The sequence below is a fragment of the Bufo bufo genome, chromosome 5, assembly GCF_905171765.1.
Source record: "Bufo bufo chromosome 5, aBufBuf1.1, whole genome shotgun sequence".
Taxonomy (NCBI): domain Eukaryota; kingdom Metazoa; phylum Chordata; class Amphibia; order Anura; family Bufonidae; genus Bufo; species Bufo bufo.
The window spans coordinates 496,880,309-496,896,055 of record NC_053393.1 but is presented as its reverse complement, the minus strand read 5'-3'; the positions used below and the strand labels follow the sequence as shown (position 1 = coordinate 496,896,055).

The following is a 15,747-nucleotide window of genomic DNA, read 5'->3' as shown; positions in this document are numbered from 1 at the left end:
GTTACGCGTTCATGTAATATATGTGTTTTTCATGACTGAGTTTAGTTCTTCAGTGTCTTTGTATCTCATTTTCCTTCCAGCAGCACTCTGAGCCCAGATGTAGATCCGTCCCTTGCCTTCCAGAGAGAAGGATTTGGACGCCAGAGCATGTCGGAAAAGCGCACCAAGCAATTTGGAGACGCCAGTCAAATGGACTTTGTTAAAACCCGGAAATCAAAAAGCATGGATTTAGGTAAAAAATGTGTGTATTTCTTCCTTTTATACCAAATCAGTGTCGCATTAACTTCCAACGTTCCCCTCGTGTCTGCTGCAGAGGATTCCGAAGCTGTTTTGTCTTCTCGATTTGGACCGTCCCATTACACCGTATTCGTGTTCTTTTGGGAATTTGCCTTGATCCCCTCTCGGCAGCTGAGCATCCTTTTAGTGCCTGGGAGATAATTCCTAATAGTTCTAATTAAAATTCCTCCAGTGTAATATTTCCATCATCGCCATTTATCTGTATGTGGTCGTGTACGGTATCAGGAATGTTAATGCCCCTTATTAGGGGTTTACAAGGTGCTGCCTCCCAGAAGTCTGATGAGGGCTGCCTACCATAAAACCATAAGAATAACATAAGAAGATGGGATTTATTCTTCCTGACAGTTTCACAGATAAAAGAGCTCAGCATTTTCCTTCCTCACTCAGTGGGTAGATTAATTCTGTAAATGGCTTTTTTTTATTTTTTTTGATCCTGCGGGCCCTGCCAGATGATGGGATATGCAGCAGTTGGGCAAGCATTGGCTGCGTGTATGTGACGTCTGCTGTGAGTTGTGATAAGCAGATACTGGGATTTATTCAAAGGTCGTCATCTCCCAGCTGATGAACTGGATCATAGCGGCATGATCTGACGGGCAGACTGTGGAATATCGCACTCACAGGCGGCGGCCTGAATGTGATATCCCTGGTACATGCCACTGATTTTTTTATTTTATTTTTAAATTCTTATTGAATGAATGCAATAAAAAATGCTTACAATGTCATATAATCAAGAAACATGCCGCTGATTTTTATTAGTTTTTTTTGGTGGGTGTACATAAAAATTACAAAAATGTGGACCCCCCACCGATCAGATACTGATGACCATTCCAGAGGATAGGCCATCGGTAGTAAAGTCTCAGAAAACCCGTTTAATGACTAGTTTTATTTATTTATTTATTGTCTCAGTGTTTAATATTGATGACCGATCCTCTAGAAAAGGTGATCCATATCGTATCGACAGGGATCCAACTCCTGGCGCCCAGGCTGATCCGCTGTTTGATTGGGCCACAGCGCAGCCTCCTCACAAGCGTCCACGGTGGCTGTCCTTGGTATTGTGGTTCAGGCTCATTCACTTGAATGGGACTGAGCTGCGCCTAAGCTATGTGACGGATGACTGTGACTTATTAGGCCTAGGAGGAGGCCTCAGCGCTTACCGGGCAGCTGCATCCTCTTTAAACAGCAGTTCGACAAGGGTGCTAGAAGTCCTATCCCCACCAATGTGGTATTGATGACCTATGATTGATGACTCAAACAGTTCTGATATTAAAGGGGTTGTCTAGGATTGGAAAAAGATGGCTGCCTTATTTCAGAGACAGCACCACACCTGTCCATGGGTTGTGCCTGGTATTGCAGCACAGCTCTATTTGAAGTGGATGGGGCTGAGCTGAATTACCACACCCAAGCTTTAGAAGAAAGCAGACATCTTTAACTAGTCCTGGATAACCCATTTAACCCTGGTGGGCTGTAGAAGGCACCATATGCCAGGACAAGCCCCTGTTATAGTAGCTTTAATACAGTCGATGACGTCTCGAGAAGCTGTCACAATCCACTCAAGGGTATCAAGGTCCTGTGATGGCGAGCATAAATTTCCTGCAACCCTGTAGGGTTCGTATGTGATAAATGTAACCGTTCCGGTAGTTCTCCATTCGGGATTTGCTTGTTCGAACTTTATATAGATGTTTGATTGCAAAAATTGTCTATGACTTGCAGTCCTATGCGAGCTGTTGTGTGAGTATAAAAGCAGCCGTGTGTTAACAGCACAGGCAGACATTGATAGATCCCACTGCAGATTTCTACATATTAGGTTGGAAATGCTCAGGAACCCGGGCGAAGTCTGACATTCGATTCGCAGCTCCTGAAACACAGTGTTTACTTTTCGATTTAATCTCCGCCGCTATTAGTTTAATTGACTGTCTGTGCCAGAGTACTTATGAAAGCAATGTGACTTTGCCAGCCAGTGGAGAGCAAGGTATTATTTCACTGGGATAATAAGATTAAATGGCTCACAATGTAGAATTTGAGATGTAATAATAAGGCCAATCAATAGTGTGGCTGGATACAATTATGCCGGGAATGGACTCTTTTACATCGCACGGATGCCTGCCTTGCTAGTGGCACTAAAAGCTAAACCTGTGCCCAAATAATCTGCACTAAACATTCAAAGATTCTGGAAGGGGGTTGGGGGGGGGGGGGGGGGTTCTGCTTTAGGGTACCTGCACACGGGGCGGGTAATAAACGGGCAGAAGATCAGCACAAATTTCAATGCGGATTTCTGTACTTTTCCATTTTTAAGGCTCCATTCAGACGTCCGTAGAACGGGTCCGGATCTGTTCCTCAACTAATCCGGACCCATTCATTCTCTATGGGGCCGGAAGAGATGCGGACAGCACACAGTGTGCTATCCGCATTTCCAGAGCGGGGCCCCGATCTTCCTGTCCGTGGCACCCGAAAAAATATAGAACATGTCCTATTCTTGTCCGCAATTGCGGACAAGAATAGGCAGTTCTATGGGGGTGCCGGCCGGGTGTATTGCGGATCGACAATTTGCGGATCCGCAATACACTATGGATGTGTGAATGGACCCTAAACCGCACCAAAAGCAGCATGTTTTGCTTACAGTTTTTGGTTTAGGACTTGATGTGGTTTGGCCGTAGATCTCGCCCTTCTCCACTGCAAAGGTTGAAATCTGCACCCAAAATTGCAAACAATGGACATGCTGCAGATTTCTCTCCAGATTCCGCATAGAAGAAGAAAGCAAAGTGTACATGAGATTTGTCTAATATACACTTTGCTGGTGCTGTATTGCGCTACGTTTTTTCTGCACAAGAATGCGCGTGAAAAAAACGCACATAATCCGCAACGTGTGCAGGTAGCTTGAATTATGGCAAAGGGAGAATTAACCCACTAATACGCAGGTGACCTAAACCCTGCCTTCAGTGCATGTTCAGTAAACTAATCTGCTATCCTGCAGTACATTTCCATCTCTTCTACCCATAGTGGAAATTACAGGAAAGGAGTCTACTTTTTTCCCCTGAAAAACATTGCCCCCCCCCCCCCCCCCCCCCCGCCCCCTATACACATGCTATAAGCTGGGCTGAGTGCACATGGCAGTCCCATAGACAATGAATGGAGCGGCAGCACAGGGTGGAGGTCCTAGCTGGCAGACCCCCACCCATCAGTTATCTGTGAATAAGGAATAACTTCAGAACCTGGCGCAACCCCTTTTAATGTATTATTTGTGTAATTAAGTATTACACTGCGGGGGTCATTTATTAAGACCGGTCTGAATTAAGCCCCTGAGCTGGCGGTTGATCCTCGATGTTATGTGCAGGTCCCGGCCTCTACATAACCTCGGCGTATCCAGTGCTGCTTCTAAATGTAAGACGGCATCCTTGGTGTCTTCTACTCCTAAAAGAGGCGTAGAAAATGGTAAATGAGACGGGCCTCGCGGCCTGCCCCCTCCCCCACCGCGCCCACGTATTTAGACCTGGCAATCTGCGCCTGAAATCTAATATTGGCGTATTTCAGCTTAATAAATGACTCCCTGTGACTTTATATCACTGTATATGGCCTGTCTAGTGACAAGGGCACCCCCCCACACACGCACATATATACACACACACACACACACAGCGCCCTTATTCTATAAAGCTATTTTTGACGGAGCTCCGGTAATTCATCTGCCATACTAAGCCTAAGCCTTGCACAGCCACATCTGGACTCATTGTCTCATAGCTGTGTGGGCTTTGGCTCCGCACGGCGTGGCCCCGTTCCTTCACCTCCCTCTGCTCACTTTGCTGGCTGCGGGCAGTGTCATGTCACATTCGCTCCATCATTTACAGCATCACAGGTCTGACGCCTGCAGGCACGTCCATGCAGTTGATTTCCCATACACCAAAGGGGCAAGGCCTGGCATCAGACAGACATCAACCAGGACTGAAATGCAAGGATTTCCTCCAAATGCAATTATTATCATGCAGCAATTAATTGTAATGAGCGGACCGTCCTAGACGAGACGCAATCCTCATTCTGCTGTTCTGTGGGTGATAGACATGATGTGCTTGTGGCATGAGCAAACAATGCAAGTAATTAACAGTTTTAATTCTTATAAAGTGACGCTAACATGTACGGCATTAATATCTTGTGGGCCTGCAGTTTGCAGCATGGAGAAGTTTAATTTTGGTGGGTGGGGGTGGGGGAATAATGTCTGCATGAGACTTCTCATATTAATAATGTACCAGTCATTTGTTTGCTGCATGTGGTATGTGGGCACTAACCGGGCTAACCTTCTTACATTTACCTTTTTAACAGTAGCTGACGAGACTAAGATCAGTGCAATGGCTGACCACACCGCAGGTAAGAGATTATGCTGTTGCTATAGAAATGCGGGTCGAAGCAGATTAAGGCAGAAGTACCGTTCACGTTGCATGACCTTTGTAAGGCTGGCGCGCCTCTCTCACTGTTAAGAGCACTCATTGCAGAATTGCACTGTTTGACACGCGCTGTGAAGATCTGACCTGTGTAAGCGTAGTCGATTTCATCAGCGACTAGAAGTCCATGCACGGCCCTATTTTTATGTCCACGTTCCAGTATAAAACGGGGCTTTTAACCATTTCTCTTGTACCTACTGCCTAAAATTCACTCCCCTTGAGGCTGCATCCGCACAACGATTGTATTTTGCACTGATGAGGACTTGCAAGACAGAAACCACTTTTTGCAGGTTGCAATAAGTGGTTTGCCCTGTGGTTAATCACCAAATAGCTCGATGTTAGAGTAGTTACGTGATGCACGAATGCGTTGCGAAAAAATCTGTGTAAATAATGCAGCGTCTGAGGAGGTTTCTCCACAATTGTCGTCATGTTTAGCAAATTAAAAATTGCTATAAAAATTCAGCAAAAAAAAAAAAATGCTTGTATTTTTTGTGGTGCCGTATTTATGCATCTCTATTGTATAATATGGCACCTTACCACTTCAGAGCGGTAATATTGTCCCCCGCTATATGTCCATATGCTCTGTTACACACTATTTTATGCGCCTATTGCTTCTAGAAGAAAACACCCTCAGAAAATGTCACTGTATGGGTTGCCTACCTCCCTGGATTTTGATACCGCAAGCGTTAGTGTGCCTCCGTACAGTAGGTTATGTGTGCATGAGGCCTTAAACTTAAAGCCCCTTTACACATAAGTGATCTGAACCTGCGGATTTTGCCAGGACAAGCTAACGATGTGTATGGGGATGTTTCGTCTCCAACAGATGTGGGGGGATATTAGATTCGGGCACAAAATGTACGATCCTTTGAAGATAAGTAAATGCCAGAGGTGTCTTATTCCCCTCTGCCCACTGAAAAAAACACATGGATGCTCAGCTCATGCACACGACCGTTGTTGTGTTCCGTTCCGCAAAATGGGGTTCCGTTGTTCTGTGATCCGTTTCCGTTTTTGTTTCCGTGTGTCTAACTTTATTTTTGGAGGATCACCAGACATGAGGGAAAGTAAAAAAAAAATATCTAAGTCAAGTTTGCCATGCAAATGATAGGAAAAAAAACGGCCGCGCGGATGACAATCTTGTGTGCCTCCGCGTTTTTTCCCATTGACTTGAATGGGTCCGCGAACCGTTTTCCGTTAAAAAAATAAGACAGGTTATATTTTTTGGACGGACTGGAACTACGGATCACGGACGCGGATGGCAAACTGTGCATTAGCCGAGTTTTTTGAAAGTCAATGGGTCCGCAGAAAATCACGAAAAACGGAACAAAGGACACGGAATAAAACAACGGTCGTGTGCATGAGGCCTTTGAGTGGGGAACTTGGGTGGAATAGCTGGCATGCAAATGAGATTTTAGCAATTGCAGGAATATGACCACCCTAAAGGGGCATTCCAGATTTTTATATTGATGAACTGTCCTTTAGATTGGCCACCAGTATCAGATAGTGGGGATCCGACACCTGACACCCTCTGCAGTGAGCCCGCTCTATACGCGCGATATGCCGGCTGTATGATACAGCCAGCAACCGGCCACACTGACAGGAAACTGCGATCGCTCCGCCCCTGCCATTTAACCCCTCAAGTGCCGCAATCAAGGCTGATCGCGGCACCTGTGAAGGGATGCGACTCCATCTTCCGATCGGAGCCCCCGCAGTGAAATCGCAGTGCTCCGATCTGTTGCCATGGCAGCCTGGACGCTGCTGGAGAGATCCAGGACTGCCATAGCTTTCTCCATACTGAGCTATGCACAAGGCATAGCACAGAATGGAGTGTGTAAAAATCTCTATTATGCTGAATAGGAGAGGGGATCAAAAGATCCCATGTACGAAGCCCATATGGGGGCTAATTGTTGAAAAAAAAAAGTTAAATAAGGTTAAAAGAAAAAGGTCAAAAACACCAATATATTAAAAGTTTGAATCACCACCCTTTCCCAATTTTACATATAAAAATGCATAAACAATAAAATAAAAAATTTACATATTTGGCATCGTCGCGCCCGAAAATGTCTGAACTATTAAAATATGTAAAAAAAATTCTTGTGCGGTGAACGCAGTAACAGAAAAAAAAAAAAACATGCGATATGCCATGTTTTTGGTCATTTTGTCCCCCCCAAATTTTTTTTAATAATGGTGATCAAAATGTTGTATATGCTGCAAAAATGGCATCAATGAAAACGACAGTTCGTTATGCAAAAAACAAAGCGCTTATTAAGCTCTGTAGACCGCAATATAAAAAGGTTATGGCTTTATTTATTTATATATATATATATATATATATATATATATATATATATATATATATATATATAGAAAATGGACGCATTTTCTGGATTCATTGATTGGGGTAAGAGGTCGATTCCCCTGGAACGTTCACCCAATTTTTCTTATTGCAGTCAGTGCCGCAATTTTTCTTCTATACACTGCGTGCAGAATTATTAGGCAAATTAGTATTTTGGCAACATCATCCTCTTTATGCATGTTGTCTTACTCCAAGCTGTATAGGCTCGAAAGCCTACTACCAATTAAGCATATTAGGTGATGTGCATCTCTGTAATGAGAAGGGGTGTGGTCTAATGACATCAACACCCTATATTAGGTGTGCATAATTATTAGGCAACTTCCTTTCCTTTGGCAAAATGGGTCAAAAGAAGGACTTGACAGGCTCAGAAAAGTCAAAAATAGTGAGATATCTTGCAGAGGGATGCAGCACTCTTAAAATTGCAAAGCTTCTGAAGCGTGATCATCGAACAATCAAGCGTTTCATTCAAAATAGTCAACAGGGTCGCAAAAAGCGTGTGGAAAAACCAAGGCGCAAAATAACTGCCCATGAACTGAGAAAAGTCAAGCGTGCAGCTGCCAAGATGCCACTTGCCACCAGTTTGGCCATATTTCAGAGCTGCAACATCACTGGAGTGCCCAAAAGCACAAGGTGTGCAATACTCAGAAACATGGCCAAGGTAAGAAAGGCTGAAAGACGACCACCACTGAACAAGACACACAAGCTGAAACGTCAAGACTGGGCCAAGAAATATCTCAAGACTGATTTTTCTAAGGTTTTATGGACTGATGAAATGAGAGTGAGTCTTGATGGGCCAGATGGATGGGCCCGTGGCTGGATTGGTAAAGGGCAGAGAGCTCCAGTCTGACTCAAACGCCAGCAAGGTGGAGGTGGAGTACTGGTTTGGGCTGGTATCATCAAAGATGAGCTTGTGGGGCCTTTTCGGGTTGAGGATGGAGTCAAGCTCAACTCCCAGTCCTACTGCCAGTTTCTGGAAGACACCTTCTTCAAGCAGTGGTACAGGAAGAAGTCTGCATCCTTCAAGAAAAACATGATTTTCATGCAGGACAATGCTCCATCACACGCGTCCAAGTACTCCACAGCGTGGCTGGCAAGAGAGGGTATAAAAGAAGAAAATCTAATGACATGGCCTCCTTGTTCACCTGATCTGAACCCCATTGAGAACCTGTGGTCCATCATCAAATGTGAGATTTACAAAGAGGAAAAACAGTACACCTCTCTGAACAGTGTCTGGGAGGCTGTGGTTGCTGCTGCACGCAATGTTGATGGTGAACAGATCAAAACACTGACAGAATCCATGAATGGCAGGCTTTTGAGTGTCCTTGCAAAGAAATGTGGCTATATTGGTCACTGATTTGTTTTTGTTTTGTTTTTGAATGTCAGAAATGTATATTTGTGAATGTTGAGATGTTATATTGGTTTCACTGGTAAAAATAAATAATTGAAATGAGTATATATTTGTTTTTTTGTTAAGTTGCCTAATAATTATGCACAGTAATAGTCACCTGCACACACAGATATCCCCCTAAAATAGCTAAAACTAAAAACTACTTCCAAAAATATTCAGCTTTGATATTAATGAGTTTTTTGGGTTCATTGAGAACATGGTGGTTGTTCAATAATAAAATTAATCCTCAAAAATACAACTTGCCTAATAATTCTGCACTCCCTGTGTATATATATATATATATATATATATATATGTGTGTGTATATGTCAGAATATAGTGATGCAAAGAAAATTTTGATTTTTCTAAAGGTTTTATTTATTTTTTTTAAGTAGTAAAACAAAAAAAAAATTTCAAGTTTGGTATCGCCGCATTATTATTGAGCCACAGAATCAGAACGCCAGATCATTTTTAGTGCATAGTGAACGCTGTGATGTCAAAACCTCAAAAACCTTGGTGGAATTCATTTTATTTATTTTTTTAAATTTTGCCACAAATACTTTTTTCCCCTTTTTTTTTAATACAACATATGGTAAATTAAATGGTGACATTATAAAAAGCATCTTGTTCCGCAAAAAATATGCCCTCATATAGCCATGTGAACGGAAAAATAAAAAAGTTATGGCTTTTGGAAAAATTTAAAAATGAAAAAAGGCCTGGTCTTGAATGGATTAAGCAGCCACCAGTGCTTGAAACTAAACTGTGAATGGAGCCGGAATCAGAAGGCTTCATCCATTGTGTAGTGGCCTTGATGGCATACTCCAGCTCAGCTTTCTTTCTCTTGAATGGAAGCTGAACTGTAAAAAAAAAAAAAAAATTGAATACCTCTTTAAGGAGTTACTGTTTTGAAGATTAGAGATGATGGACTTTTGTTTCCTTCAAGTTCCACTCACTTCACCTTTAGATTAAAACTCATGTGACCAACAGCCATCTCCCCTGAACCCTCACATGCACAGGCCGGCTTGGCTAAGCATGTAAATGTTCTGAATGGGAAGAGTCTCAGCTGGATACCTGTGGCAGTGGCTTGTCCTTGAGAACAAAAAGACTGGGCATGTTGAAATCCAACAGCTCACTCCTGATCTCCACCAACATATTTGGTTCAGCTGATATACCATATTTTTCGCCCTATAAAACAAGACTACGTTTTAGAGCTGGAAAATAAGAAAAAAAACCAATCTTCATCAGACCTCAGATCAGACCCCCAATCTTCATCAGACCTCAGATCAGACCCCCAATCTTCATCAGACCTCAGATCAGACCCCCAATCTTCATCAGACCTCAGATCAGACCCCCAATCTTCATCAGACCTCAGATCAGACCCCCAATCTTCATCAGACCTCAGATCAGACCCCCAATCTTCATCAGACCTCAGATCAGACCCCCAATCTTCATCAGACCTCAGATCAGACCCCCAATTTTCATCAGACCTCAGATCAGACCCCCAATCTTCATCAGACCTCAGATCAGACCCCCAATCTTCATCAGACCTCAGATCAGACCCCTAATCTTCATTAGACCTCAGATCACTAAAAATTAAATAAAAGAACTTGCCTCTACTGGTCTGGACAATGCTGGCACTCGGGATATCCAGCCCGCTTGTCCTGCTGTGCTGTGACATGACATCGCACAGCACCAGGTTATATTGCGCACTTGCACTTAGCTGTATCCTGATGCTGTAAGCCAGGATACAGCATGGTGCCTGGAAAAGACCAGGGAGCTGTGAGTAACACCAGCACTAATAGCGCTACACTCACCGCTCCCGGTCCTACTGTACTCTTGAGTGCTTCCATAGTGGAAGCGCTCATTATTATTCAATTTATAAGGCGCGCTAACATTTTTCCCATTTAATATTTATGGCTGTTTTTGTTAAAAAATAAAATCTAATGACTCACGGATTTAAGGTAATCTGGATTAACAATTGTAGATAAAATTCTGCTTATTTTTTCTGTTATGTGTCTGATCTACATTCCTTCCTAAGATATTTGCCTGACCCTGAACTTGCACCTCGGGTTCTCCTTAACGGGAAGAATTATGCAATGCCATTAGTCGATAAATTATGTAGTTTAACAGCTTTCATTTCTTTTTTTCAATGATCAGCTGAAGAAAAATGACTTCTGAGTAATAATGTTTTTTTTCCAGAGCAATTAAAATAATGTGCCTTGTGCAATTATGAGTTTCTGTGATTTATTAATCCAAGTTGGCTTTTGACCTTTGGAATGCTATTTTAATTAGGCTGAAACCGCTGTTATGTGGGAACATCGTTTTTGTATTGGATACACTCCATTTGCACTTGCTGCTCTGCTGCCGTTTTACAGCTTCAAGTTCTGAATTATTTTCTCTTTTTACTGTCTGAAATCCAAACCAGAAATTCCAGGAATAATGCATTTTTGAATATTAAAAATGTATAATACAATGGATTCCAGGATCTGTGAATGTAAAATTAATGTAAACAGTCCTTCATTGACCAGACATGGCCACAACATGATTTATGGAGCTGCGAGGTTTGGGTGTCTTTATTGAGTGCACAGCAGCTCCAGATAGCAGCTAATTTATGGGGGTGCCAGGAGTCAGACCCCCATCAATCTGATATTAGTGACCTCTCCTAAGGATAGGAAAGTCCTAGAAAACACCTGCAAGACAAGAACCCTCAGCACTGACATCTTTAAGCTATAAAACATTGGCTGCCTGCAGCCACCTCTAGAGGGAGCTTCAGAGCTTACTGCATACTGTGCCATTATTGAGCTTAAAGAGAACCTGTCACTGGGATTTTGTGTATAGAGCTGAGAACATGGGTTGCTAGATGGCCGCTAGCACATCTGCAATACCCAGTCCCCATAGCTCTGTGTGCTTTTATTGTGTAAAAAAAAAAAAATTTGATACATATGCAAATTAACCTGAGATGAGTCCTGTCCCTGAGATGAGTAAGTACAGGTCTTATCTCAGGTTAATTTGCATATGTATCAATCCGTTTTTTTTACACAATAAAAGCACACAGAGCTATGGGGACTGGGTATTGTGGATGTGCTAGCGGCCATCTAGCAACCCATGTCCTCAGCTCTATACACAGAATCCCGGTAACAGGTTCCCTTTAAGCTCAATAATGGCACAGTATGCAGTAAGCTCTGAAGCTCCCTCTAGAGGTGGCTGCAGGCAGCCAATGTTTTATAGCTTAAAGATGGCAGTGCTGAGGGTTCTTGTCTTGCAGAAAAACAGGACCAGACTACTATACAGATATATTAAGAATTTGTAAAATAAAAAGATGTAATGATAAAATCGATTCTTTTTAAAAGGGTTTTCTGCTTTGGACACTCATTTTGTTAGAAATACCTGTAATCTTCAGGAAACTTTGCAAGACGTATTGTATTAGGCTACTTTCACAATTGTGTTCGGGGTTCCGCTTGTGAGTTCCGTTTGAAGGCTCTCACAAGCTGCCCCGAACGGATCCGTACTGCCCCAATGCATTCTGAGTGGATGCGGATCCGCTCAGAATGTATCAGTTTGGCCTCCGCTCCGCTCAGCAGGCGGACACCCGAACGCAGCTTGCAGCGTTTTCATGTCCGCCTGGCCGTACGGAGCCAAACGGATCCGTCCAGACTTACAATGCAAGTCAATGGGGACGGATCCGTTTGACGTTGACACAATATGGTGCAATTTCAAACGGATCCGTCCCCCATTGACTTTCAATGTAAAGTCGGGAGTCCCTATTATTATACCATCAGATCTGAGTTTTCGCCAATCCGAAGGTATATTTTAACTTGAAGCGTCCCCATCACCATGGGAACGCCTCTATGTTAGAATATACCATCGGATTTGAGTTACATCGTGAAACTCAGATCCGACAGTATATTCTAACACAGAGGCGTTCCCATGGTGATGGGGACGCTTCAAGTTAGAATATACTGAGAACTGTATACATGACTGCCCCCTGCTGCCTGGCAGCACCCGATCTCTTACAGGGGGCTGTGATCCGCACAATTAACCCCTCAGACCCCCCCCCTCCCTCCCTCCTGTATTTATCTCATTGGTGACCAGTGCGGCCCCCCTCCCTCCCCAGTATTAAATGTGACCAGTGTGGCCCCCCTACCTCTATATTCATTGGTGGCCAGTGCGGCCCCCCCTCCCTCCCTCCCTCCCTCCCCAGTATTAAATGTGACCAGTGCGGCCCCCCTCCCTCTATATTCATTGGTGGCCAGTGCGGATTCCCAGTATTAAATGTGACCAGTGCGGCCTCACCTCCCCCCCCCCCCCCCTCCATCATTGGTGGCAGCGGAGAGTACCGATCGAAGTCCCAGTTTAAATCGCTGGGGCTCCGATCGGTTACCATGGCAGCCAAGACGCTATTGCAGTCTTGGCTGCCATGGTTACTTAGCAATAAATAGAAGCATTATACTTACCTGCGAGCTGCGATGTCTGTGACCGGCCGGGAGCTCCTCCTACTGGTAAGAGAAAGATCTGTGCGGCGCATTGCCTATAGCACAGACCTGTCACTTACCAGTAGGAGGAGCTCCCGGCCGGTCACAGACATCGCAGCTCGCAGGTAAGTATAATGCTTCTATTTATTGCTAAGTAACCATGGCAGCCAAGACTGCAATAGTGTCTTGGCTGCCATGGTAACCGATCGGAGCCCCAGCTATTAAACTGGGACTCCGATCGGAACTCTCCGCTGCCACCAATGATGGGGGGGGTGATTTTAATTAGGGGGGGGGAAGAGAGGAGGCCGCACTGGTCACATTTAATACTGGGAATCCGCACTGGCCACCAATGAATATAGATGGAGGGGGGCCGCACTGGTCACATTTAATACTGGAGAGGGAGGGGGGGGGGCCGCACTAGCCACCAATGAATATAGAGGGAGGGGGGCCCACTGGTCACATTTAATACTGGGGAGGGAGGGGGGCCGCACTGGTCACATTTAATACAGGGGAGGGAGGGGGGTCTGCCCCCTCCTGCCTGGCAGCACCTGATCTCTTACAGGGGGGCTATGATTCGCACAATAATTGTGCGGATCACAGCCCCCTGTAAGAGATCGGGTGCTGCCAGGCAGCAGGGGGCAGTCATGTACACAGTTCTTTTAGTATATTCTAACTTGAAGCGTCCCCATCACCATGGGAACGCTTCTGTGTTAGAATATACTGTCGGATCTGAGTTTTCACGAAGTGAAAAATCAGATCTGAAATAAACAGTTATGCAGACGGATCCGTTCTGAACGGATGCAAACGTTTGCATTATAGGAGCGGATCCGTCTGTACAGACACCAGACGGGTCCGCTCCTAACGCAAGTGTGAAAGTAGCCTTAGTCTGTTCGGACTCTGGACATTAGCCCCTCTGCACACTGTAAAGTACGGTAACTGTTTGTCGGAGGTATTCAAGGACTGTATGGAGCAGGATAAGCAGCTGCTTGCACATTGGGTGCCAGTTGTGACACTCACCTGTTATTGCCGAAAACTACAGCCCTTCTGTGTCAAGAAAAAGCTTTAAAAGTATTGCTTCTGAAGGCAACGAGATAAAAATTATTTAAAAAATGTTTGCCATAATTGTCCTGGTCCGAAAGAGGTTATGCAGAGGCGGATTGGCCATAGATCTGTCAGGGCCCATACACAAGAGGCCACCTGAGCTCTCCTTACAGCGCCAGCCATGTTAAGTAACTGACTCTCCCAAACTGATTTCAACTGTATAGCCTTCTTGAGGCAACTGGAGTAGGACAGAGCATGGCTTCCACAGAGGAACAATTTTTGGGGAGGTATTTAGTGCTGCTGGGGCAGTATTTTGTGATGTACTGTGGTATGTGCTAGGGTGGTATAATGTGCCGCACCATGGTATTGCTGGCCCTGCTGACGTCAGTTTGGACCTGACTACAAAATGGGGCAACTTTTATATATATTTTTTTCAGGGCCATTTTTAAGTTTCCAATTTGCCCCTGGGGTTATGCATTACAGGGGTGGACGTGAACTGCTGAGTGCAAGAACAGTCGTGAATCATCATTCTTAACATAAGGCATCCCCTTATGGTTGAGCACATGAATTTTATTTCACCGGGCCCATGTTCAGCTGCACAGGTAGCACTTTCGGTATGTCCTCCCCTGGCCCATTGGTATTTTTGCCAGTTCGCTACAATGAGAGTTGCTTTTTGTAACCAGGTTGCACTCTGATGACTTTATGGAGGTCTTGAACAAGGGACTTATTCCTTCAACCCCAGATTAGGGCAGTATAATAACTTGGGTTTTCATTGCAGGGAGTATTCTCGCCACAATTTTATTTTACTCATTGTTCTTTACAATATTTAGTAAAAATCCAGTAAAGGGAGATCTGCTCATCTTATTGATCTTTGTATTAAATAGTGAAAAGGATCCATAACAGAAAAATGGTCAGCAGCTTAAATCCAGCAGATCACCAACGTAGCATGTAGGTCTTGAGCACACGCAGATTCACATATTGGGCAGCAGCAGCCATTTATTTAGCTTTTTTGACAAAGTTGTTCCTATAAAACAGTTCCCATCATAGCAAAACATCTCTCTGTATAAAGGCTGGATGCCGATAATTGTCCCGAACATGAATTATTAGGACATTGGTCTGATTGGGGTCAGAACCTTAATGTGTGGACCTAGTCATTGAATAGTAGAAGCCCAGACTGACAGATGAGGAGACGCTGCCATGTAATGACAGACTGAGGTTATAAATAATTGTACCGATAGAAAACTACATGGAGGAGTGAAGCCGGGATGTGACCGGGAGTCGTCAACACTGATGTAATACATTGAGCAGGTCTGTATGGTACAGTAGTTACCCAATATTTCTGGTTTTAAGCCGTGATCCTCCGGGTGTATTTCTTGGCTCCTTTTTTGGGCAAAATTATTAATAGGAGTTGTTCGCTAATACATTTAGTGTCTTTTTATACTTGGTAAGTTTTCCATACGTGTTTACCAAAGATTTGACCTAGACCTTCTCCTGTAAGGATCTATTCACACAGTGCAATTATGTATTGTTAGAAAAAAAAAAAAAAAAAAAAAAAACTCTATACCTCATTGTGAAATAAGGTGTATGTAGGAGAGGGTACAGTAGGGCTCTATAGAAGTCTGTGCTCATACAACTCGAAGCCCTTATTACAGCCATGTGGATGAGACCCAAAATACATTAGAAGATGTTTATCACATTCTGCCTTAGAAATAATTTCCTAGTTCTTATCCTTTTGAAATATCCTTGACATCATTTGGAGAACACAGT

General features: G+C 43.9%; 1 protein-coding gene across 11 annotated transcripts in view; it reads left to right on the top strand.

The window, feature by feature from the left end:
• Positions 1–15,747, top strand: part of PARD3 (par-3 family cell polarity regulator) — a 600,009-nt gene that overhangs the window by 360,409 nt on the left and 223,853 nt on the right. For 4 of the 11 annotated variants that reach the window (XM_040434286.1, XM_040434284.1, XM_040434281.1 and 1 more), the window contains 2 exons: positions 81–241; positions 4,609–4,653. In XM_040434286.1, the coding sequence (XP_040290220.1) occupies positions 81–241; positions 4,609–4,653 (206 nt within the window). The remainder of the gene's footprint in view (positions 1–80; positions 242–4,608; positions 4,654–15,747) is intronic. The other 7 variants (XM_040434289.1, XM_040434285.1, XM_040434278.1 and 4 more) reach the window with 4 other exon arrangements.